The sequence below is a fragment of the Anopheles darlingi genome, chromosome 3 (genome assembly GCF_943734745.1).
Source record: "Anopheles darlingi chromosome 3, idAnoDarlMG_H_01, whole genome shotgun sequence".
Classification (NCBI taxonomy): Eukaryota; Metazoa; Arthropoda; class Insecta; order Diptera; family Culicidae; genus Anopheles; species Anopheles darlingi.
The window spans coordinates 8,571,467-8,597,340 of record NC_064875.1 but is presented as its reverse complement, the minus strand read 5'-3'; the positions used below and the strand labels follow the sequence as shown (position 1 = coordinate 8,597,340).

General features: G+C 46.7%; 1 protein-coding gene across 6 annotated transcripts in view; it reads left to right on the top strand.

The window, feature by feature from the left end:
* LOC125953644 (solute carrier family 12 member 4) overlaps positions 1-25,874 on the top strand; it is a 114,541-nt gene that overhangs the window by 1,949 nt on the left and 86,718 nt on the right. For 3 of the 6 annotated variants that reach the window (XM_049683338.1, XM_049683332.1, XM_049683333.1), the window contains exon 2: positions 3,506-4,200. In XM_049683338.1, the coding sequence (XP_049539295.1) occupies positions 4,095-4,200 (106 nt within the window). In that variant the 5' untranslated portion in view covers positions 3,506-4,094. Of the gene's footprint in view, positions 1-3,505; positions 4,201-14,674; positions 14,829-16,796; positions 16,878-25,874 lie in introns of those variants that run through there. The other 3 variants (XM_049683337.1, XM_049683335.1, XM_049683336.1) reach the window with 3 other exon arrangements.

The following is a 25,874-nucleotide window of genomic DNA, read 5'->3' as shown; positions in this document are numbered from 1 at the left end:
CAAAATGGTGCTCACCATCGCTCAGCCATCGCTCAGCCATGGTCGACGATCGCCGCGAGTGATCGCGAAAAACGCTGCCAAACGTTGCGTTCGGCCTGGCTGCTCGGCTGGGGTTGCACTTGACCCAGAAAGGAGGTTGCTGTCGTGATGGTGATGGCGTTTCCGCGCATCCGCACCATGGTTTTTCATGCCAAGGGTGGCACCAAAACGAATGAATCAACGATCGTCGGCGTTCGAAATCGAAGCAAATCGACCTTTCGAACTGGTTTTCGAGCGAGGGGCTGTTTATTGTTGATACTGGCTTGATGCGGTTTTAAGCGGATCAATCAAAGACGCATAAATCATAGGTAGAATGTTAGACTACGTGCAAAAGATTGGGCATCAGTCAGGGTAGAAATATCTTTCTTGATCGAATTGTTTGGATTGAAGGTGGCGTTGCAATCGAAGTGCGCTCCGAACCGCCGCAAGGGAAATGGTTACGCGAACAGTAAACAGAGACGTGGTGCAGATGGATGTGGATTGAATAAGCGCTGGTAGTGTTTGGAAAACCAAAGTTTAAATTTAGCTACACCCAAACGAAATCGGTGTGGATTGTGCGATTTTCCTTTAATTGAATTCATGAAGCAGGCATTTCATGCCTGAAAATTTTCTGCTGTGGACGACTTATCCAAGCGAATTGATCAAAAACTGCTGCCTATGTTCCAGGAATGGACCGATACCCGTTCTTTGGTTTGAATGACGCATTATGAAATTACGATAATTGGTAATAAATAATGATTTTGCTACTCACCACCACCGTGGGCCAGCGCCATCATGTTTACTCGGTCGGAAAATGGCTTCTGTCATTCCATTAACAAAAGAGCTCCAGCCAAAAAAATAGTAATCTCACGCCCACGCATGTATCGATTAACCTTCCTGGCTGTCCCCACCTCGTGCTACTCACCACCAAGTGCACCAGTGCTCGAAGCAGGTTGTTGACGTCGCGACGTCGAGTCACGAGCGCGAGGAAAACGAAAAATGGAGATAACTACTTAAACCAGCGACGATAACATTGGTGTAGGTTCGGTGCGTGTTGATGGCCATCAAACGCAGAACAACGCACCAACATAGCCACGGAGGGGGAGGGTGGCTGGAAAATCTCCATTTAATAACGCTGATCATTGATCATCGCACATACCCCAGCTCTTCGGTCCTCTGTTCTCGGTTTCTCACTCTCCGTTTCTAATTGAAATGCCATAACTCTTTGTGACGCGCCCGCACCGCCCAGCGAGTGGCCTCCATTTCGGTAGCTATTTCCAGTGCTCGATGGAGTCGGTCGTTCAATTGTCGCTATAAAAATCCGAGCCTTCTGATGCCCTTCCCCCCCCCCCCCCCTCTCCTGGGACCCGGGACTGAACATCCCAACCTCTCCTCCGAAATGGTTTCTGCGCTGCGCTACTCAATCAAAAAGCGTTCTTATCGTGCTGACAGTGGCGAGGCCGGGGGTTTTGGGGGCTTCCAATGGGCGCTGATGGCCTTCCTCACCCACCCTTTTCGATGATGACAGCGATCGCATCCGCTTTCAATTGCCAGTTGATCCAAATTGACAATTGCCCCTGGCCACAGGCGGGCGTTCTGTGCGCCCGAGGTTGATATGATGTTGTTATTGCCGGAATCGAAATGTAGAAGATGCTGAACGGACTGCTGGCCCTCATGTTTGTGGTGCGTGATCCACGTGGTCGAAGATAAAATGTTGGAGTTTTTGGTTACAAACTGTGTTAGTTTATTATTTTCAAACATTTTTATGCTATTAAATGCAATATGCGAATGCGATATAGTAATTGAATTATTATTAAACATCTAAACAAAACTTTTAAAAAAATGCTAGTTACGGAGGAAAAATAGGGGAATATATTAATTTTAAAGTTTCATATTACGCAGATCGATTCAGAAAAATTCAATCTTCTAACGCGGTTTTGCGAAACCACATCCAAAAATTGATCATCGATCAACAGTTGACCACATTATGAAATCAAAGCGGCCGGCCCCTAGCTATGGGGAGCGTCCATACCGAAACCGTTGCATAATTTATGCGATAACCGCGAGCAAAAATAAATGGATATAATCCCCGAAAAAAAAAACAACAGATCAATAAACAAACCGCAACCGAAAGCCACCCTAATCCATCTTGTCTTAATGAGCATCGATTTTAAAGCCATCCCTGGGTGTGTCGACGCTCCAATGTGTGATAGGAGGAGTCGCAGGAGCCCCGGGTTGGAGGCATCAAATTTCACTCAGCCCGAACCAGATGTGTACACATTTATCGTGTTTCTTGGTGCGGTAATTTTAGCCAGATTAGGAAGTACGCCCGGGTGTGAAGGTCTAAAGGTATCTTCGGCAACTTGGCGGTCCCAGACTGCTGCCAACGCGTGTCTCCGCGTTGCTTATCTCTTCTCGGTCGCACCGACGGTGGCCCAGTTTTTTTTTCGGCTTTTACGAATCTGCCGAATATCGGTCGGATTCATAGCGGTAGAACCGTTGCCTCGGGCGTTGCTATCTCTGATAACGTTTACGAACCTTCCCTCCTCTTCGACCGGTAACCGGCGTGAAGATTCGGGGTTCGGGTTACTCACACGCCGCACTCGCGCGACTCCAGACTTCTTATCGACAGCAGCAGCAGTCTTAGCGTCCCTGAACTGGACGGAACTGCCCCGACCGTTCGCCGGTACCGTGAGGCAGGTTTTCAGTCTGTGTTGCCGGTTCGAGATTGTTGCAAGTGCGGTGCGGTGTTGCGGCATATCTTGGCGCTTTACGGTTACGCCGTGATAGGGGTTTTTGTGTTTTTTTTTTTCGGTCGCCGTTTACTGCTTAATGTGATGCAGAATTTTACGCTTTTGACAGTCATCGTAGCGTATGGTAATTACTAAAAGACCGTCATTGTCTTTACAACGAGCACCAGGTACTTCGTTATATCTCTTGTTCCAAGTGTTGTGCTGAAAGACCTTGAAGTGTCGCTTTTTGTTCATTTATGGTGTTGGTTTTGTTTTAATTTTTGCATAAAGTTTCATTTCATTGCATTACGACGTTCCAGAAAGGTCTAGATAGAAAACAGAAAGACTCAGAGACGATTCCAATGTTTCAATCCTCGCGAACGTGCCGGGGGAAATGGGAGTGAAACCAGGATTAAAGTGAAGGATTAGGTACCGAACTTGATTAAATCCCTTCCCTTAAGCCTCTGGATTATGCAGGTTAGATACGGAGTTCGCCCTTTTTTATTTAGCAAAACAACATATCAATCTCTAAGGTGCGGCCGTGGTTACATCAGCTTTCCGTTGAGTTATCGGTATGTTGCAACATGTGCGTCGCGAAACCTGCCTGCAATGCACCAACAGAACAGCCCACCCCCTTTTTGGCGCACAAACATGTATTCTCGGCATCAAGTAGGCTTCGTGCGTTATAATGCGTTATGAGTTTTTTTTTTTCATATTCTTCCAAGTAATCGTCGCTGGTTGGTGTTTTCTTGCAGGAGCTCTTCTAAGTAGCTAGAAAATCACGCTTTCACGTGGAATTATTTCACTTCTCCTTCTCTTGTCGGACGGACCGACAGGACCGATACAAAGGGAGGCCAGTGAAAACTCGGTTGCACTCGTTATTCCGTCAACCGGTTCGGTCGCGCAAACAAACAGCGAAGAAAGTGTGTCCGCGTCGTTAGTTTGTGCCGTAAAAAAAGTGTATGGTAAAAGTGTTGTGGTAGTGGTGGTGGTGTGCAGTAAAGTGAGGTTAGATCATTACGATACCGTTAGCCGCACCACCGGATAGGTGAGCGGTTGATGGTCTCCGGAGTGGTGCCCGAAGCAAGCACGGTCTCTACTCGGTGTTCTGCTTCGCCTTTGATGTGAGCATTCCGTGCGCTCCCGTGGAGTACTGTTCGTCCGGTGGCATAGTGCCGTGTCCTTAAACCATTCCGGAAAAGCGGCCCGTGGCAGAGAGAGAGAGAGAGAGGAAGAAGGAGCCGGAGCATCGATTCCGTGCGGGTTGAACGAAATAGGAACGACTTACCGACCAGCTGGAGGGAATACTGTTTTCTCCACCTCCACCCCCCTTCGCAGCCGATCATGATGTCTGAGCGATTCAAGGTCACGAAAACGGAGCCGGTGGCAGTTCCTGACGAAGAGGCCGCCGTCACGGGGAAACTTCTGGAGAGTGAAAAGCAACAGCAAGGTAAGTGCCGCGCCGGTCGGTTTCTTTTTTTGATGATTATTTTACGTAGGGTGCTAGATTCTCAACCCTCAATCGCATTATCGCTCTGCCATGATTTATTGCTGAATTCCGTCAGCCTTTTGTGAGAGTGTTATAGTTTCCGCTGTTCTCAAACAGGACCTTGGAGTGCCTGTGCTCTAGCATATTAGTTGTGCATAAGGAAATCATTGGTTTTTTTTATGGATACTACTTGCTTGCTTGTGCATTCTAGAAGGAATCAAAAAGGATTTCCATATACACATTACCATCGCCATCTAGTAGTATGTTTCCTCGCCATTTTCCTCGCTACCGCTATGCCTACTTTATGACCTACACAAAGCGTTGTTAAGGCCGTGAATAGTTCGTTGTTCGTGGCGAACAACACGCTTGCTATGAATTATTCAGTCGCCTATTTTATTTCTTCGCGCTCGATGTTATTCGTTCGCGTTACCTTGAATCCACCACCGCGCGCGTTTTTCGCGGCTATCCAGCGTCATATTTTAGCGCGACCACCAGCGAAAGGAAGTTAAATATATTTATATGTTTCCTCTCCGGGCGTGGCCGGTTAGCTGGCTGGACGTGCTTCAACGAATTTGGACGTCCGTCCGCCGCCGAAGACCGTCGCTGACGTTTGCTAGCGTCTCGGTTGCTAGAAGTTAACAAATTAGTCTCTAAATGTCATCTTTTACCCGCCGGTCGGAAGCCGCGAATTGAAATAGACGATTGGCAAGCGCGTGTGCTCTCTACCTCCCCTTCCACCTCCCTCCAGTCGCGGTTGGTTAGTTGCTCGCGCATTCCGCTAATAAAGATGTGTGACACAGTAGTGGGAATCGGAAAGCGATCGAACGCGGGGTTGCATTGGCCCGCTGATTGGTCTCAATAGAATCGGGTATCATCTAAATGGAGTTGTACCAGAAACGCGTTGCATAGGGAAGGGTTCATGGGTCTTTGCTGTTTGAAGTCGATGATGACGATGATGACGATTGGCTTGATGTGAGGGTTATGCTGGTCTATGACACAAGGCAACAGCCAACCTTTTTTTTATCTATCGCCTGCTATCTGCGTTGGATGCCATAAATGATATTATTAGAACAACAGTCACCTCATAAAGTGTGGTGGTACACTGATGGACACTTAAGAATCACCTAATAGAGAAGCTTTTTTGTGAAAATGCGATTAAGTTTTCCATGGAGTAAGTTATATCAAATTGCTTCATAATTTAAACAGAAAAAACTCTTCGTGTGAAATCGTTTCTCGTAACATATCGAGCGCTTCTACTATTTTGTAGGACAGTGTAGCACGAGGAAGGCTGTTGACGTTGGGCGAGTCATCCATCGGTCCGACGGTTATTTCATTATTGTTAATTAAATAGCCCGATGGAGCCATTCTCACAGCCATTGTCACAGCCTAGGCCGGCGATTTGCTGATTTGATCTAGATCCGCCGAGGAGAAGGAAGAAGGGCTTGCATGGGAGGGTTGGCTGGCGCGTATGTCATCATCATCATCATCTTCTTTAGTGCCGCGCACGATGGATGGCACGCGCTTTTGTGACGAAAACAAACATGCCGCCAATTAATAAAAGATCGCGTGGATCGCGACCGAATTAAAGTGATTCGTTTGGCTGGGTGACGTCGCTTTCCTGGCTTCATTAGGTCCAGACCAGAGCGATCAAAACGAGACTCAACCAAGAGTGTTTCCCACCCCATGCGTAGCAAATTAATCTTCATCAGAGCATTCGGATTCTTAGTACGGCGGAGTGTTTGAAGAAATATTTGCTCTTAAAGACTCCAGGCGGTCCTGCGCGTGGCTATGGCTATTGACCTCTCTTTGTGTGAAGCATCATTAGCATCGTTTCACAATTTAAGTTGGGCCTTTTCTTTTCTTTTTTCCCGTATTCCCGTAAAAGGAAGTATTCCTTTTGAATTTCTATAGCTTCAATTTCCATATGTTTGGACATAGTATTTGTATTTGAAAGGATTTATTCGACGACCTCCATGCTGTGTATAATGCATTCCACATCGAGTGTTCCGGTGCTGACACTCGAATTTACGATGCACTTCCCACAGCCATTTGTTGAATTTTGCTTTCTGCCCAAAAACAACGAACGGGCGTCAGCTTTTGTAACGCTTACTATTCAACGCCCAACTCCACGCCACCGGTTGCATTGCCAGAAAAAAAGAGCACAACAGAAAAGAATTATGACAGCGGCCTATCAAAATAGTATTTGCCGTTTTTTATTTCGCTTTCTGGTTCACTTGTTGAAGACTGCATAGTGCAGAGCAGCCATAGGGAGTAGTTTCTACTTAAGTTTGTTTGTTTATTGAGGTTTTTTTCTACATTTTAGATTAGAGGACAAGGTTTACTAAACCTCCAATGTGCCGTTTTCTTTATCGATATCGTTCTTTAATGCCTTCCACCATTTTGCCAACAAAATGTAAACACATGTAGTCATCGGTATCACATGAGCTTGTCGACACCATGGCGTTGTTTTCAAATCGATTCTACATGCCAGTACACTTTACCAACCATCCAAGGACCACGCAGAAACACTCAGCTCTCACTCTCTTATGGTCGATCGTAAAGTCGTTAAATGCAGCAGTGTCCAGCGTTTACTCCAGTACGCTTGGTATCGTCCCCTTCGTCTTCTCCTCCTTTCCTCGCTTCAAGGACAATGTTGAAGAATAATGATGGCCCGTAATGGGACGCTTGTGCGACACAATGGACGCGACCACTTGTACCGCCGCTTAAGTCGATCGAAACAAACAGGCACGTTTAGTCCATTTGTTTTGCCATTCTAGGGAGCTGGCGAGCAGATGCCTCGTGCATCGTGCAATTCTGTTGGATAGTGCTGCGAGTGCTGCTGGATTGCATTAAAAACACGAGCGATTATTGATACGGCTTTTATCCCGTTGCTAATCCCGAGCTTGTTGGTGACAATGAAATAAATTCAACGTTCAACGAACAATAAGAAGCCGATCTTGGTTCTGCGATGTGGAGGTGCTCACTGTAAAGGATTAACCTCTCTTTTTTGATAAACATCACCTTCCAATCCATCATTTTTATCAGCAAAACGGATTAGAGACTGCTGTTTTGCACTTCGACACAATGTTGGATTGCTGGACATATCTTGATTTACAACATCGATTCGTATTCAATGAGAGTGACGATAAGTGACTGGGCGGAGTGCTAGCCCGTTGCCACGAGCATGGCACGAGCAGCTACATTATGTTATCTGATTTTCGGAAGTTTGTTTACCTCTTTAATAGCCCCCAAGTACGCACCACTTATGGACACTCCATCACGGTGCAAATGTTTTCAGAATAATTGTATTTACTCTGATGGATGGACAGCGCAACACGGGAAAAAGAAGAACTTGCAGCGGTGTGGCGTGGCTTGGCGCGGCTTGGTGCGGCGTAGCATCATAGCATCTCATGCCGCAAAGTGGTTGACAGTTGGATCGAAACATATGACAAGTGATGGACTGACATTTCCTCGTACCTAGCGTAGTGGGCGCATTTGCTAGAGGGCACGGCCACAGTCACGTTGCATCTGACTGACGCACGCACGGAACAGTGAGAGGGGTGAGGCGTGATCTGGGAGCAGCGCTGCAGGTGTGGTCGTCGTTTACTGCGAGGGCACGCAGGAGGGACCGTTCCTGCCGAGTCGTTCAATAATTTATTTTTAGTTGCCACTGGGCAAGGTTATGGGGCTGACAATATGGTTACGCAATGCGCGGACCGATCGGTAGAAGATTTTCCAGGTGTAATGGTATTGGTAGAATCATACCTCCCTTGTCGTTACGAATGTTACAATTTTGCTAACCAACTTATACTATTGCGTCCCGGTCGTCGTGGACTTGCAGTTTGAAGGGCAGGTCATGGTTGTACAGGTTTCATTTTTTTTTTTTGCGGCAGCAGCCAACGGTATCGCTCTGCGGCGAGTCTATCATCGGATTCGCCACCGAGCCCGTGTAGAACCGCATGCCAAAAATGCTCATAATTAATTGAGTGGCAAATATTCGTCGAAGCAATTATAGATGATGATTTCGCGAGAGAGAGATAGATTGCACGAGCTAAAAATATGTTTTATTCCTCCGAGCAAAGTAACCGCATGCAGGCCAGTAAGTCAAGTCAAGAGCAACGACTGCAGTACCCTCGCTTGACCAGCGCCAAGTCAAAGGAAATGCAGACACATTAAAAAACGGAAAACAAGGAATATATGTCGAACCACAACTTGGCGGCTGCTATCGGCTCGGTCACGAACTTGGCACCGGTTGGCGAGCGATCGAAGGAAGTTTTGTTTGGACGCTTGAAGAAGAAAATCGAACCAAGAAACGGCGGGCGGGCCACAACTGGGTCAATGCCAATGGTAATTAGTAGCTCTATAGCACACCCAGCGATGGTCGTTTGACCGGGTGCTTCGAAGGCAGCTGTGGTGTGTCATCCTGTCAGGCGAAGTAATGTTTGTAGAGAAAGCAAAGAGCCAAGTCACGCCCGATGGAAGGAGCGACCCGGTTAGGTCATAAAAACTTAAGTGTTTTCCTAGGGAAAAGTGAGAAAAACTTCAAAAGAAAAGCAAAAGGATAAAGTGGTGTCCTCTGGTGGCGTGTAGGGACACACTTCGCACACGCTCTGCAGGATGTTTGGAAAAGCTTTTCCATTATGGAAAAGTGAGACCCGAAGCTTTGCCTCCAGTTGATGTGAGTTACTCCTCTCACACGGATAACCCATTTTATGGGAGTGACACTCATGCAATATCCCTACGACAACCTGTTGCTCCAGCATGACCATTCCATTGGTTTAAAGTAATATCCAGTCTCTGTTTTTTTAAAATTACTTAAGCCGAAAAATGCTTGAAACCATTTTTCACCAAAATATCTATAATCCGATCGAAAGGACTGCTATTTGCAGTCGATTTCAAACGATGGCAACCGCGGCTGATGCTAGGGATCCTTTAATTGGCGCATAATTACATATCAACCACAAATAACAGGCGGACGCTCGAAAGTAATTTGAGCGTAGCGTGTTCGGTAGCTGCAGCTGGTCACGAAATTGCCTGCAACGAAACCGTCTCGCTGAACGTCATTTCCATGCAGGACAATGACCCTAACGCGGCCACCGGCTTGCGTTGCGGCAATCACTACGCCACAAACACACATACACGCTGTACAGTAATATGAAATGTTGCTTGGCGCCGTTTATGCTTTCTGTCTTGATTTTAAATTCTCTTGCCCCAATCCTATAGCCGGCTAATTGAATGTTTCGCATGCCGCTGGCGTTTGGGACGTGTTTGCTCAAAACGATGTTGCGTTCGAAATGATGCGACTGGTAAAAACAGGGATGAGCAGATAATGGAAGAAAGCAGAAAAGCGCTAAACGACGATGCACAGCATGGTTGAGCGACGCATAAGCCATCAACTAAGGGCCGGCGGGTTTTTTTTCCCTCGATTTGATCGGATTAACCTTTACGATTGCTTTTCGCGACACGTCCCCCGCCTCCAACGATGGGCCGGAAATTGGAAATTCATCAACCGATCCGTGCGATACCGATCGACTGTTGATCCGAGGTGCACGCATGTTATGCTGCTGAATGGATATGCTTTCATATCACCTTCTTTTCGGCTTCGCATCCAAGCGTCGCTTGTTTGTTTGTTTGTTTGCGCAGAGCGGATGAAAACAACCACTCGCGGATCCACTTTTGTGTGCGTGTATTTGTGCAGAGAGTACGCCGAGAGGGCTGTTTTTGAAGTGCGGGCTGTCAGGCTTAAAATCCATTTCCGGATTACTTGCTGAGCATGTTTTTATGGACCTTAAATTGTGTTGTGGCGGGTTTGCTCGAGGCGGATCATCAAGTGAAGTGCGTCGCGGTGGCGTTTATCTGGTTGAATAATTTTTGGAAAAACTGCAACCGCCTGATGCCATTGTATGGGAAGTAATTTCATTGTTGCGATAGCATTTAATGGTTTCTGCTTGCACGACATGAGGAGATACGTATCTCTATATCTCATAAATTGTCTCAAATAGCACTCGGTAAATCATGCAGCAAACGCTTAATCGAGGAATGCTCATCCCTTCAACATCCACTTTATCAGGAAGTACAGTGTTTGCGTTTCATCGCGATCATCGTATCCGAAGCATATCACGTGCGTGTTCTGAAAGTAACGAATACCCAAGTGACACTTATATGCAAATTCAGAGCTCCCAATTCGATTTCGACAAAAATAAACCACAACTGCCACACCAACAGCCGGCTGCCATCGTTGACGAGTACGCGTACTCGGAGTAGAAGAACAAGCCGAGTAGCAAATTGACTGACGGATGGACATTTAAAAAAAAGTAACTGAACGAAATACGTTGCCAGAATGTTAATATTCTCTCTTCGCAACGCTCAAAAGATTCAAGCGTTCGGCGTGGAAGTGGAGCACGCTGCCAAACGAAAATCCATGTACTGGAACGAGTTTAATGCGAAAAGCTCGCCCAGAGTCCATGGTGGGATTACTACGATTGCCAGTGCTTCACCGGGGTACAGGGAACTACGAAGAACACGACTCACACCGACACCGATGGCTGCCAGTAGGATCCACCGACCACCAGCTACGGAGCGAGCGGTCCGTGGATCGCCAGCAGCAATATTCACACACTTCACCGTCAAGCGACCGAACCGTGGAGTGTTATAAACCACTCTCATAACAGTGGTAGCCCTCCCGCTCCCCTCCCTCTTCAACTCTTCTTTTGATGTTCTTTTACTTGCCCCTCTCTTGTTCTCTCCACATTTACTGCGTGATGAACATAAAACAAAACGACTTGCCCTAGGGCGTAACTCGCTGCCGGTAGCTCAAGTCGCTTGCTAGTGCCGGTGCGAAGGACCCGCGAAAGGATTGAGATTTTTTTTTACCTAATCCAAAACATCAAGCTTCAGAGCCCTCGAGTCCTTGAAGGGCAACTAACGTATTAACAAACGCGGACGTTGCGGTGGAGAGCAGAGGACGAATAGAACAAGAAGCACATAAATAAGCGAAAAGTTCGTTAAGAACCCGACCAAATTGTGGCCAAGGACTTGAAGGAACAGGAGCACCAGAAACCGCGGTTCCTTGCGCGGTAGCTCATTGGTTGGCATGAAAAATCGGTATTGTTGTGCTTTGATTTTGATATGATTTGCGCAACAGCTCGCCCGCTAGAACATACAAAGCGGCTTCTAGTAGAAGTGGCAGGTGAGGAAGGGGAATAAATGTTTCCGAATGTGTTGGCAACACGCGTGGAATAAATAAATGTACCGCGGTCGGCCATTGTGTAGTAGACGGGATTCCGGAAGGCTGCTACCTACTAGGATGAATTGTTGATGATGGAATACGATGCCTCTAAACTTCTAGCTCAGAGAATCAACACAATGAAAATTGATATTTCTAGCTACGCAAGGCTGCAAGGTGTTGCCTTTAAGCTATTGTTTGTCTATCGAAATTTATACATTTTTTCTTCTATTTTCAGGTGAGTGAAATCCCACATTTGCGTAAGTACTTTAAATTCCTGCAACAAGATATAAGGAACATTATAGGAGTGAAAGGAATGTTAGAATCCTAATGCTACTCCATAGATTAACAACAATTTAACCCTTTTGCGGACCATCGGTAAGGTGCCGTAAGGTTATAGCCGGTAATTACTGTCCTTTTCCAAAGCTGTGCCTTTTCTATCTCTGTGGACGATAACCCTCCGGTATTTTCCTTTTTCATAAATTTTCCTCCCTCCACACTATCACACCACCGTCGTTGGGAATGATCTTATTGGGAAATTGCTTTCTATTGTCGCTTGCGGTGGGTTGCTGCTCCACACAAACCACATCGACTATACTCTCTTGCATGAAGCGTTGAAGGGACTCGCAACTGAACCCGCTCCGAAAAGGATGCTGCCACACCATCGCACAGTGTCCTGGTCGTTTGTGTGTGTATGTGTGTGAACTTGTCAATGGGTTGCACTAGAGCTGGAAAACCCCTATTATGGGAAGGAAATCGTTCATTTTTCCCTTACCTTTCCCGCTCGACCGTCCGCTTCGTTGCGAGTATGCGAGCAGCCTTCCGAAAAACCTACGGAAAACGGACGAAAAGAAAGTCCTCTTTCCAGCAGCTATCGTTATGTGTTCGAGGTATTTTTTTTTGAGAAAGCGAAAGGAGGAGGTGAGGCACCGGGCCAAACTTGAAGCCAAAAACCACTGAATGTGAGTGTGAGTTGGATGGATGACTTCCTGCGCTGGAATGATTTTCTCACTAGCTCGTTACGGCACCTTCCTTGTTGGATTAGGTTGTTCGGGCAAGAGTTTACTCAAATTGGCTGCCGGTTGAGGTTAACGGTTTTGGAAAAGTTTTAATTTTTTACAGTTTTTTTACAAAAAATTTACCGAAGCAAATTGCTGTCAGGTAATTGATAGACAAGCTCGTAGGACTCTTGAAAGTTACTTAAAACAATGAACTAAACATGGTAACTACATAAATCTAATTAATTATGATATCAAGTGGTATTGAAGCAACGGGATAAATGGGGTAGAAATTCCAGAAAAAACACTTCTCGGGAAATGGTGTCATGGCACGAGTAAGCAGCGAGTGGAATCGTATTCTTCGGGACCCCCCAGCAAGGACAACCCATCGCTTCTTGCAGAAGGATAATTACTTTTATGGTAAATTTGGGGATAAAAATGTAAATTAGTTCGTATTACGTTGCTGTACCATCGCAAACATCCCTTCAACCCGACGAAAGAAACAGGAAACCTTCACACGCGGCCCCTCCACTACCTCGACAACCCTTCACTGTTAACGCAGTTCGGTGAAAAATTATGGAAATCAGAAGAAGAAATTCTTCGTGGCCAATTTGGATATTTCTATAAATTTTCCTGCCTCCGCCGAAGCCAATGTCCATGGCCCTCAAACCCCGTGGCCACATTTTATTGCCTTACTCCCGCGTTCACTTCCTGCCAATAACGCAACGTGCGTCCTGAGGTGGCAAAGGTCAAAGCCACGGGAAAACGAAACGCGAAAATCCTTGAGCAGGATGTGGTCACGCCGCCGCCGGGGGTGGTTTACAGGAATTTGAAGTGGCCAAGGTAGATAAGGTGTCTGATTGAATGAGGATTTACTGGAGACATTGCTGAATATTCATCATTGGCAATCGTAGAAGTGATCGGGCTGAGGTTTGTGTTCAAGAAAACCGAACTCAAACCTGTATTTGTGCAAGAGCGAGACTTTATTCTTGCTTTTCTCATGCACCAGGTGCTCATACAACAGCTAAAAGAGATCGTTAATGAGTAAGCATTGAGCAAACGCAAAGAAAAACCTAGCAACTGCAATGGAGAAAGCAATTTCCCAAGCGTCGTCGGTTTAAAAAGGAAGGATAATTTGCAGTGCGAAAAATAAAACAGAACCACGCGCAGCCATTTCCGTCCGCCGACCGTTCGCATTGCTGCCAGACGTCATTCGTTTCTTTTTTTAATCCTCCCAAGGCGCACTGAAAGCGAGGATAAAGCGATGGCAACCAAAAAACCCAATACGGTCTGGTCTGGAAACCATAGACAAGCGCGCGAGAACGATAAATGCTTTTAAACCTCGCGGTAAACAGGCAAAGGAAAGAAGGACTGTTAGCTAAGCTTATACCGTACAAAGTTCACATAATGGCCGTTACAAAGTACGCAAAGTGTACGCCCCCCCCCCCCGCCTTTTTAGTGGCAGTTTTAAGGCAATAATGACGGCAAAGATTATGCTTTTTAATTATTAATGTTTCCAAAAATACCAAACAACACCGCTGTACAGCCGTACAGTGGCACCGCTTTACTGTAGCGCAAAATGGCGAAACGTTTTGCTTGGAATCGATCTACACCACACGACAAGACACCAGGGGGGACGGAATCGATTTTCATAAAATTACAAATCCATCCAGCAGGCTTGTTGGTATTGATCTCTGCATCGATGTATGTATAAATGCGTCGGGCTCCGTTCGCGCGTGATCTGGTGTGACCGGTGCCGACAGGCAGGTAGCCGTCGTCATCATCGTCATCGTCACCATCGAGTATCGTCATCGTACACACCAATACCGACGCGAACGGGCGACGGTATGCGCCGGTGGCAAAAGCTAAAAAAGTAAAACTAAAGTCAACGTGGCGAATGGCGAACGAACGAGGTGAGGTGATAGTAGTCGCGGATAACACCGAGAAGTCAGTCACCGAGTCAGGAAAAGGGGATTAGTGGAGGTAGAGCACCGTCAACCGTTGATGACGTAGGGCTCGTAGGACTCATTCGCGCCATCGTTGCTCCACTGGCTGCTGCTGCTGCTGGTGCTGGAAGGGGCCCGGAGGAAAGGGGGCAACCCATAGAAGCGTAAACCGCGCGACACGAGTCCTACGACCTACTGTTGGGTTGGGTTGCGCTCACCGGAGACGCTCGCCGGTGGCACAGTTCTGGTTTAGCACTGTTGCTGGCGTGGCGTGTTCGTTCGTTCGTTCGTTCGCTTTGGCTCGTGGTTTTCCTCGGTGATCTCGCACACCTCGTGCTCGTTAAGTGGCGTTGTGCTTGGTGCTCTGCTCAAGTTGGAGTTTGAGAAGGAGGATCAGTCAAGCAGTGCCACCGTTTCCTGGTAACCAGCGACGGTTAACGGTATCGGCGTGACGCCGGGGCAGTGCAACCGTATGCCGTGGATGTCATTGGATCATCCTGCACAATTGACGAAAGCATATTGCATGCATTGGATTCGGGAGTGAAGCTAAGGTGCAAACGTTATGTGCAACCACGGGAACACGCGCCCTCCTTATAGTTGGCTCAGCGACGGGGTACCATGCGTCTCCATCATCGTAAACGAACCAGTTGCCAACCACCACCCACGGCTAGCCTGGCCCAGACCACTACCGGAAGCGTTTAAAAGAGAAGGGATTATCTATGCTTTTCCGATTGGTTCTTTGCAAGCTTGGTGCCGATTCGTGACCCGCGGAACGAATTTACGGTGATGGAGGCGCATGGTTGATCAACTTTACGAATTAGTGAAAGTAAACGATTCCATTGATGCAGGTCGTTTGATCAAGTTCAGATGAGAAATACATCGAGTGCACAATCTCTTACTGAACGAGTCACTTCTTCGGTTCCTCCGCAAAATAGACACCCTTCATAAGGGCATCAAAGTAATCAGTGATTGTGGTGTGCTAAAATATGTTTAAAAACATTATTCTCCCCCGTGAAAACTATTGTGGTAGTGTCCGATCCACCAACGCCACTTTGAAACTAGAAGTGTTAACTTTGCATAATGTTTCGGAGTGCATAAATTGCAAGCGAGGCTGTGAACCGGAAATCAAGATAAGACGCCGCCGGTCCCTTCGAGCGCAGAGTGCCGGAAAAGGGATGATCCCGGTCGCGAGTGGTTTTTCTTGCTCTGTTTTCGTTGCTTTCCACTGCTTTGAAAGCATAATTTAATCTTAAAATCCATACTTCACAACCTCCAGAGAGAGAGAGAGAGAGAGAGAGAGAGAGAGAGAGAGCGAGAGTTTCCCACGCGATCTGCATTGTTGCATTGAGGCGAAGGAACTTTGGTAAATGAAAAGTGCTCCCTGCTGCAGTGCGGAAGGTGGAGCGCGCTTTCATCTCGCTCTGGTGACTTACGATGGTTTGCTCATTCGTGGTTTACCATGCCATCTACCCGGTTTCTGTGCAACGATGGTAATGATGTTTGCTGGGCGAACAAGAACGTTCCAGGTTCCATGAACGCTCCGTTCTCGGGCAACCATCGACCGAAAGCAAACACACTGCAGTTTGGTTTGGAGCAAAATTTTTGCTGCATAGTGTGTGCATAAAATGTTTTCCCTAGCAGCTTCTATATGTAAATTTCATTACGATCCTGTGTGTATGCTTTGTTTGTCTGAACACAACACAGCCCAAATGAACATCAATTAGGATAGCATTAATTGTCTCTCTTGTGGTATAGAACAAACATTGACATGTTAGCACCAACGGTGAATATTGATTCTTGTCATTGGCCTACCAAATGCATTCGATTCTAAAGGATATAGTTTCGAGAATTATACACTTCTATCTATCAGCAACATGAATTTATTGTCATAAAAAGGTGCATGTCACACCATCTAAGACCTCCGAAAAAGCTTGGTGCAAGGATTAGAGTTAATCAATTTCCTTTTGATTGATAACACTGTCATGCGAGAGTGCATTTCGCCCTCTACATGTGGCTTCAGAGATTAGCATTTAATGCCGAACGTTATTTCGGCTCAAAAGCAACAGCTTCCTAGCATCAGAAATCAGCTTGTGGGTTAAGAGGAGCGAAAGGTGAGAGACCGACAACATCCTCACATCATCATCGTCATCACCATCATCATCATCATCATTGGCCGTTGTGCTATCGTAAATTCGTCTCCTTTCAACCAGCTGTAGTCGTTTCCAGCACAAACTGATTGAGAGACTGACTCATGAGTTCTCTACAGCTTTGAGCAGGTGCCACACTGAGTGTACAGTGAGTGTCCTAGTCTCTGCTGGAATGCTACCAACTCAGCTTAGTGCTAGTTCGCGGGTTATATCGCTCTTCAATCGGTGCTACCAACGGTGGTGGTGTGCTTTGTCCGCTAACCGATCGTCAAACTTCGAACACAAACGACAGCTGACAATCTGGGTGACGTTTCGCGAAATGGTCCGTTGCTTGAACAAACCCTCTTTCACTGCACTTGCACAGCCTTGCTTACTCCTCTAGTGCTCGATACCTGGCGATACGGAAAAGCTACCAGCCAACTAGAAACCGGTACCGGTGCTGGGCCGGAAGTGAACCCTTTCTCAAACCACCGTGTCGGTTCGGCTCCCCCTTCCGATTCGGGTCGATGATAGGTTAAAGGGACTGGCGAACGCTTCGATGATGTTGTGTTGTACGATGATGAGATCTTGCTGATGAGCGGACAGTGTGTAATGGTTGACGATCATGTTGTTGTAGCAAACAGTACGAGCTTAACAGCTTCCTGAAGTGAGTGGATACAGTGCTGGTCAGTTGCTCGTGTAGTCTTCATGGGAAAGGACGCGACATTCGTTTGACTCTGTCTAACTGAGAATTTCGCTGAATTGGATCCAGTTTCCTCGAAATGTCACATCTTTGCCAACGTGTGGCTTGCGGAAGAGTGATACGACAGTATGTGGAACGAAATAGAACTCTTTAAGTGCTTTGAGTGCAGTAGAAGAAGGGGGATTGTTGGGAAAAGTAAAAACAAAAACATCCCCACTGTCACTGCGGTTTGCTTTTGGTCTTCGAGGAGCTGGGCAAATGGCAGAGAGTTGTGTTCTGTATCGTTTTTGGTGAGCACGGAGGCGTGACTACGAGTGACAGCGAATGGGATTTGGAGTGACATCGTGGAGCCTCTTGGCCATTATTATAGCTCGATCGAATGCAGCCTTCCTTTCATGTTCCATCGCGAATGCTTTATCTCGTCCTCGGTTGCTGTTACTCGACGTGAATAGTGTCCTGTGTCTTTGTACTCGATTGATGCTACTGCAAATACTATTGAATCTGTCGAATGCAGAAGTGGGTTGGTAGGAAAAATGACGTACGCTCAGCAGCGGAGAGGATACCCCTGGTGGAGGTCCTACGATGTTGCAGTGCAGCTCTGTGCTGCACCAGGGTCACGTTTAATTTAATTAAATTGAAGCACGTTCAAAGAACGCCTATGCGCTTCCCCTTTAGTGCCGCAGTGTGCCGTGGATGTGTGTGTGTGTGTTGGTGTGTGAGGTTATGTTGTGACCTTTATCTGCGAAACCGGGTGCGTTTGGATGAACGAAAGAGGGTGTTGAAGGAAAGATTCACCTTTTGTATGAAGTGAAGAAGGAGGCAATGCCGGTAATGACATAACATTGCGGAATTGGATTTTAAAAGGAGAAACATCCTAAATCATGCACACACGCTGCTTCATTGACGTGATAGATTGTGCCTAAGAATGTGTTTGCCTTTTACCCAAAGATGCATCTTATATTTCTTCAAACATTTCACAATGTTTTAATCCTACTAAGGAAGTGTTACCTTTTTATGAGGCAAACGAGAATGCTTCTGACTTGCTCTAACTTATGCAACCAGAGATGCATTTCCATTGTTCACTCGATCAACAACCATCAACCGAAGTAGTGAACGCTTATGCAAAGTGTTGGTTGTGCAATGGTGCATTTACATACCTTCACTACTTGCTATTTGCAACTATTCCCCCCGTATCAATTGTAATTAAAACGAGTTTAATGCTGGAACGCGCTAATCTCCTACCACAACTCTGAAAAAGCAACCATCTTCCATTTCGAGCTAGGCAACTAACTCGTCTTTGGCGCAGCTGTGATGATGGTTTTGTTCTCCGCTTCCGCTTCCGCGTCTATCACGAAAGCAATTTTGCATCCCTAGATATTGCTATAAATTTTAATTAGCAGCTGTCTGTCTGGTACGGCTGCAAGTGGGGAAAAGCGAAATTCATCTTCTTGGATCCGCTTGATTTTCATGATGAAAACAAAGGAAGATTGTATTCAGTGAACAGATTCACATCGTTTACATGTTTTATGAAATAATGCTATAATCTGATATTAAAGCATCTAAAGCATGGTCTTATTATTGTATTAGACATTTTAGATTCCTCAAACTTGAATGAATGCAAATCGATTTATTGATGTATTGTGTTGACGAAAATTAATGATGTGATGGTTCCATTCTAGGGACTTATCATTATTTCTACATCATCTACATAACATCGGTGGAACCATTTGCAGCTTTTCTCATGATTAGACAAAGTTGAGCCTATTTCGATACACGATTCCCTATCGCTTATAATGCATGACAAAATTGCTGATAAATTGCTGATGCCTCCACCTGTAAGCTGTTTCAGCGGAATCCATGCTAGGTCCTGCGTTGTACAGACTGTTCGGGCAATTATGCTCCGTATGGAGCATGTGCGTCCAAAAGAATAAACTTAACGTCTTGCCACTTCACCACCTACGCCGCACCGCTGCAATGCGGAGAATAATTTAATAATCAATTTGAACAGCGCCCGTAAGAGTAATTAAACTAACTTTGTTAATAGAATTCACCGAGACGCGGGCAGACGCTGGAGTGAGCTGGAATCTTACGTTATGGGGAGGGAAACTTTCTCACTTCGGCTCTGTCATCAACCATTTCAAGGTGTAGGTGTGATATACCACGCACTACAACACTCGCCGAAATGCCTGCGAGCGAGCAAAATATCGTTTCACATAACCGACCCGGTGTTATCGGGGAAGCGCTTGTTCTACCCTCCCATAGCACCTTGGAATCATGCTTGGAAGGATCGTTACGGGTGCCTGTCAGGACCTGTTTGACGTTGGGATGCGCCAGCTTACCTTGTAATCCCGCCTGAAGGAAGATAAAAAATTGATAGTCTACAATAAATCTAATTTGATGTTTCATTCCTCATCGGAACCCTTCGACAAACACACACATACACAGACACACAGCGTACCGCAGTAGCAGCAACAGGAGCAAAGGCATGGGTTGCTTCCGGAAACCTTCCTGTTGGAAGTGATTTTGGGCCGAAGCGATGTGGATACCTTTTGCCAGCGAGCATTTGCGGCACAAACCACCGGTAGTTTGGAAAGTTTATTTTTGGGATCGGTTATTTCATTTTCTCCAAACCAAACTCCGCCTCCCACTACCGCCATCGTAGCCTTGTTCTTTGCGATGCTCCATAGCTTCGAGCTAATAGCGAGGAAGAGATCGTTTGGTTATCCTTTTTACGCCCACCGAACATAGGTAGGGGTGTTACTTCTGCGAACTTTGTCCATGCTCAAACATAGCGGCAATACTTAACGATGAAAAATAAACGAAATGTTGTTTGTCCTTTTCCCATTAGTCCCCAAATCGGGAAACACGGCAGTAGGGGCGAAGGGTCGTGAGTTTCTAGTATATGAGATGAGAGGAAGTGAGATCACTCAACGCTTCCGTAGAAACACAAGCGCATTGGGCACCCCATTATCGTCTGGGCGACAAAGTTCGCAGAAGTAACAAATTCGTTGCTAAGTGTTTACTCTTCTATCCCCCCCTCCAATCCTGCCCTAATCATTCCCCTTTCCTGCAGACTATACAAGATGTGTCTACTTGAGAAATTATCGATTGATCACCGGAGTATGTAGCCTAAACATATTTGCTTTGTTTTTAAGGCAACTGACGATTGTACGCTCACGTCGTTGGTACCTGATTTCGTTCTGCGCAAAATTTAAAACGAAATTGTTTTCATCGCGCATAACATTGAAATTGAAATTATGCTGGCTAGCTTCAAACCAGCAAAGCAGCAAACCAGGAAACCTTTATTAGATTTGCTTGCTAGTGCAAAACGCGCGCGCGGAAGCACTCTTGCTCTGGTCGAGATAGCGAAGAGCTTTTTCTATTTCGTTGAGATAACAAGCATGACTTTGTAGCGCCAGTATTGTTTCCCGTTAAGCTATACATAGAATCCTTCGCAGGATTGGATGATGGCAAGCGCGTTATGCACTTTAACTCACTCCGAGGAGGAGGGGAAGCAGAAAATGTGTTGTCTGTCGCAACTTTCCACTTCCTTGGATGTGCTGCAGTGACAACAGCGGTAAGGAAGATAGGATTGCCATGAGCACCGGTAAGGTTATAGTCATCCAAACGAATCCCATTTTCTTCGTGGTAACTACCCGTCGTCTAATGTGTTTGTGTGTCACGGAGTAATCATTACTTTGTGCTTATCTTATTCTGGAATGTGAATGTCATCTTTCCGGTCGACTTTGAATTTCTTTTTCGCTTTTACGAATAAATATTTCGATCGAACAAAAGTGCTCGAGATGCAATGGTCACAAACCTGGCACACAATTTCCTAAAAGTGCCTCAAGTCACTTCTGTGTTAAATCGTCAGCAAAGTAACATACATTTATAACTCCCCGGTATTAATAATTCAGGACGACTTGGCCCTCTGTAGGTGCCAAATGTAAGTGACAGGCACTGGGATTGGAAAGAATGTGAAAAGAATCCTTGTACCACGGGCAATTGTTGGCCACATAAAATAGTGCAATTTATGCAAAACACCCACCACCTGTGCGAAGGTGGAAGAGCAGGGAAGAGTTCCCTGCCGGAAGTTACGTGTTGCTGTCAAATTCCTTCTCCGTGGCGAATGCAAATCTTCACCCCGAAGTGTTCGTCCTTTTTTTTCTGTTTCCAAAGGGGGAAGCAGAGTGGAATAACGTTTACGATACTGGAAGAGGATGCCGCGAGGGGGGGGGGGGAGGGGCAGGGGTATTCGTAAAAGCTGACAGATTTTGGCAAGCGAATCACTCGGGAAGGAATCTTGTCAGAAGTGGTTCCCGAGTTGTCGTGCATTATTATTGTTGTGTTGGCGGAAATTTTGAAAACACACAGTTGAGATGTTTGGCTTTGAGAATGGTTGAAGAATGCTCATGTAGTTTATGTGCAGTATAGTTGATTAACTATTTTGATAAAACATTTTTATACCAGTGAAGCTTTACTCATTCCGTTTTTTACTTGTTAGTATCTTGCTTGTTATTACTATATACTACAATTGGATTAATATGAACTTTTCCACCTTACTGTTATCAGGTAGTTGGATTTCCTTTTCCATAGTAACTCTAAAAGGAAAGGAAATACTGAATTACACTGCAACAGTGTGTCAATTGGACGCCGTTCCTGCAGTAATGCTGGAAAATCAGTCAACTGGTGCACGTACACATACCCGCACATTCCGCGAGGTTGTGCCACACCACAACACAAGGCCTACAAATGCGGTCGCAAATACCAATACCATTCACCCGGTGGTTTTGCCACGAGCCAACAATGTGGTCGATGGCTTACGGTTTTTTCCTTTCCTTCGCGGAATCCAACGACCGGGCGTAAATAGATGGATCGAAAATCTGAAGGCCGTAACCTCCCGAGGAAGGAGGAAGGGCAGCCTGAGGTTATTCCGGTGCCACTGAGAAGCCCAACGTGAAGTGACAGCAACAGTGCTTTCTCTACGATCCCGGGCCTGCCCTACTGCCCTGGGAGGCCACAATTTCCTTCCAACACCTTCACAAACGCAACTCAACTCCACGAGTAGATCGTTCGGTGCAAGCACCACGCGGATCACGATACTAGCTCTAGCCAATGGGACCGACCAGGACAGTGGCGTCACCAACAAAGAGAGGTGGATGGTGTGCACGGGAGTCGAAGGCGGTATCAATTTTCAATACTAATTGACTTATTTAATTATTCAACACTTGGACCTTGGCTTAGGAGGCGTATTGGATAGGTCGTCCACGCGGCTTTTCCGGAGCCCTTCTGGCCTACCGATTCCGACGGGGAAGGAGATACGGTTGGCGAAACTTGTCGCTGCTTTCCGCTCCGTAGCCGTTGGCCACATTTGTTATTGGCCTCACTTGCTTTTCTCTTTTTTACACGGCCTAGGACTTTTTTCTCCTTTCTCGATTCATACAAAAAAGCGAGAGAGAGAAAGAGAAAGAGAGAGAGAGAGAGAGAGAGAGAGAGAGAGAGAGAGAGAGAGAGAGAGAAAGAAAGAAAGCGGGAGCGGCTCGCTTATATATTGATTCCGAGCTGCCGTGAGTTTCCCAGCTGTAACATTGGCCTATAATCAGCGTTCAGTGGCAATGGTGTAGCGTCCAATCCGCGGACAAGCAGCCCCAAAGCTGAAGCCACCCGTCCGTCCAGTAACCAGTCCCAGGTGGGGTAAGGCAAATTATTGCTTCCACTAGCACTGTTGGTTGGCATTAGAAACGATTGAATCGACCAATATTACTTTTCGGTTACTTTTTCCTTCGAAGCGCGGAAAATGGAAATGCGGGACCGAGGAAATGGAAAACATAATTGTTATTTTGCATGACAGCCAACAAATAGCACCTTCATATTGGAGCCATTTCAAGCATAGAAACGACCTTTTCAGAGGTATCGCTCTCAGGGTTTTCCGTTTTTCCTACCGATTTGTTATAATTTCCATTTGGCCGAGAAAGTTGCTCGGACGAACTGATGTAGAAATCGTTTCCATCGAATCATTCGTCACCGGCATCGAAAGAAATTCCGGTTCGGAGAACTTCAACGTTCCGATGATTTTCTCAAATTTTCGTGAAATGTACATGTAATATTCGCATGCTCAAACCTTGTACACGAGCAAGCAGAACATAAATCTGTGTTGCTACAACCGTTTCTATCGTTGACCAAGGTTAATCTTTTGAGAGTAACAGGTATTTTCGTAGCTCCAGACCGTTCCAGAGGTTGGTTGTTCTTCACGGAAACAACCATTAAGCCATGCTTAACAAGGAGCACCGTTCGGCGTAGTTGAACCAATGCCAACATCCGCTCAACTTCACGGCGAGGGCGCGTACACTATTCAAATCAGCAACTGGAGAACCTAACGAACCTAAGTGTCCCGAATTTCCAAGGATGAACAAAAGGAAGCGGCCTTTTGGAACTTCTCGGAATGTCCGTTTTCGGGGGGGTGCGGACCTCGAACCGTTTTCGTCGCCTGTCGAGCGCGACAGGGGCACGTCAAACGTTGCATTTGCGTGCGCTGGTCATTAAGATTCCCGTCACTCCGAGCGAACCGAGCGAGCGACAAGCGACATGACGAACCATTACCCCACGGGCGAGCGGTGGCTCGTCACGGGCAAACCGGGGCCATTGCGTGTCGATCAATGTCGTCAGGAAGGAGGAAGGATCGTCGTGCTCTGGGTTTGGTGCGTTTACGATCGTCCTCACCTCGCCTCGAGAAGCTCGAGCCACGGACCTGTTGATGGGTTTACGTGACCGTTCACGAAACACAGTTCCCGTCCTTGCCATGTCCGTGCGTCCTGATTATGCGGGCAGGGAATGGAAGCAACGATTCCGTCGTCCGATAGCCGTCCACCGACGCGGGCATTCGGGCGTAGTAGTAGCATGACCGAAGTTTAATGAAGAAATCATTACACTATCTCGGACATTTGCAGCCTGCTGCTGTTGCTGCTGAAGCTGCTGCTCGCTTTCATTTGCTCGCCAATCCATTCCACTCGCTAGCGTCCGTCCGGACATTAATATTCAAACCCGAGTAGACGACCCGGTATGCCGTCCACATTGGCAGTGCGATTCGTGACGGGGTACCACGGGAGAGGGTGGGGACACCGGAAGCAAAGCAATTTCCCTCCCTTGGCAAATGGCTGGACGACACTATCGGACTTTATCAAATGACTGCCGACGACCGAAGTGCGACGCGTCCTGACGAGATGAAATGGAAATGAGCGTCAACCGGGGGGTGGGGGATGTTGGTAATTAACAAGGCATATGCCGGGAAGTTGATGCGTTTCCGATTATGGTTCCTTCCCGTGGTTGCTTCCCGCAAAGGGGTTGCATCGGGAATGGAGCGTCTTTGAAACTGAAATGTTCTGCTAATTCGTTATATTCCATTTTCAATCTAATCGGTCCTCACGTCACTTTAACAAGACTTGACTTTGACGTTCAGCTCAGATCCGTGCGTACGCAACCGTCTGTTCCGAGTATCCTGGCGAAAAGGTCATCAGCCAATGTAACGAAGCAAATCAGTGAAGGAAATGAGATGATTAGTACTCTGCTCGAGCTGCTGCCTTGAATCCTAGGAAATCCTGTCAGCAAAGTAATAGCAAATCCGTAGGTCAAGCCGACGTACCACCCGATGGCTATGGTGATGATGATGATGATGATGATGATGATGATGATGATGATGATGGGAAGGAAGCATCTTCCGCTAGGAACGCAACTGAATAATTCACCACCATCATCTCATTCCGAATTCTATTTCGGTGCTTAAGCTCATCCAGCCGCCTCGCTCGGTTGCTCCAACTTTCGGAACTCCGCGCTTTCGTTCGTGGTTTTGATCTGGCCGAAGTTAGACACTACAGGACGGTGTGCGGATCCCGCGATGATGTTCCGTTTACCGGGCGGTCATAAAACAAGGATCCTCAGTAACACTGCACTTGTTTGAAGAGCCCAAAAGGACGCTGCTTGGCCAGCCCAACAAATGCCCTGGGCTGGCAAAATGTGTGCCTATTAGGCACGGCGCGACAACCGACAACCACAACTAAAACCGAGGCTCGAGAGGAGTTGATGCTTTAGTTTCCAATTTATTTGTTGGTTAAACAAAGCAACCCCCCCACAGAACGCTGTGTTCTGGTACAAGCAACAACAAACCTAACCACGAGGATATCGCCATGATACCCCAAGCCACAAGCAGTTCTATTATTATGAATGTCTTCTTTCGCTTTTTCCTTTCTGCTATCAACGATCGCTGCTGCTGCTGCTGCTGCTGCTGGGGAGGAGGTTATGGTCGCGAGGAATAAATAATTGAGCAAACCGATGTGGCCTTTTAAGACGCCCCGCAAGGATAAGGACCTTGGTCACCTTAGCCTCGTTTTTCGTTCGGTCTAAGATCTACCGCTCCCCGACACCTTCCCTTTCCCCGCCCGCTCCCGGGTGGGGGAAAACGTCTTTGTTGAATCGATACAAGGGTACGGGCAATGGCCTTAGGGGACACAAATAAAATGTCCGTGCCCATGCCCGTGAAATGAACGTGCCTCGCCAATCGTGCCGCTTCCCCGCATCCCCCGTTTTCCCCGTTCAATGTCCTGTCTGTGTGGAAGCGTTTGGCATAGTTTGGGTGCAACGATA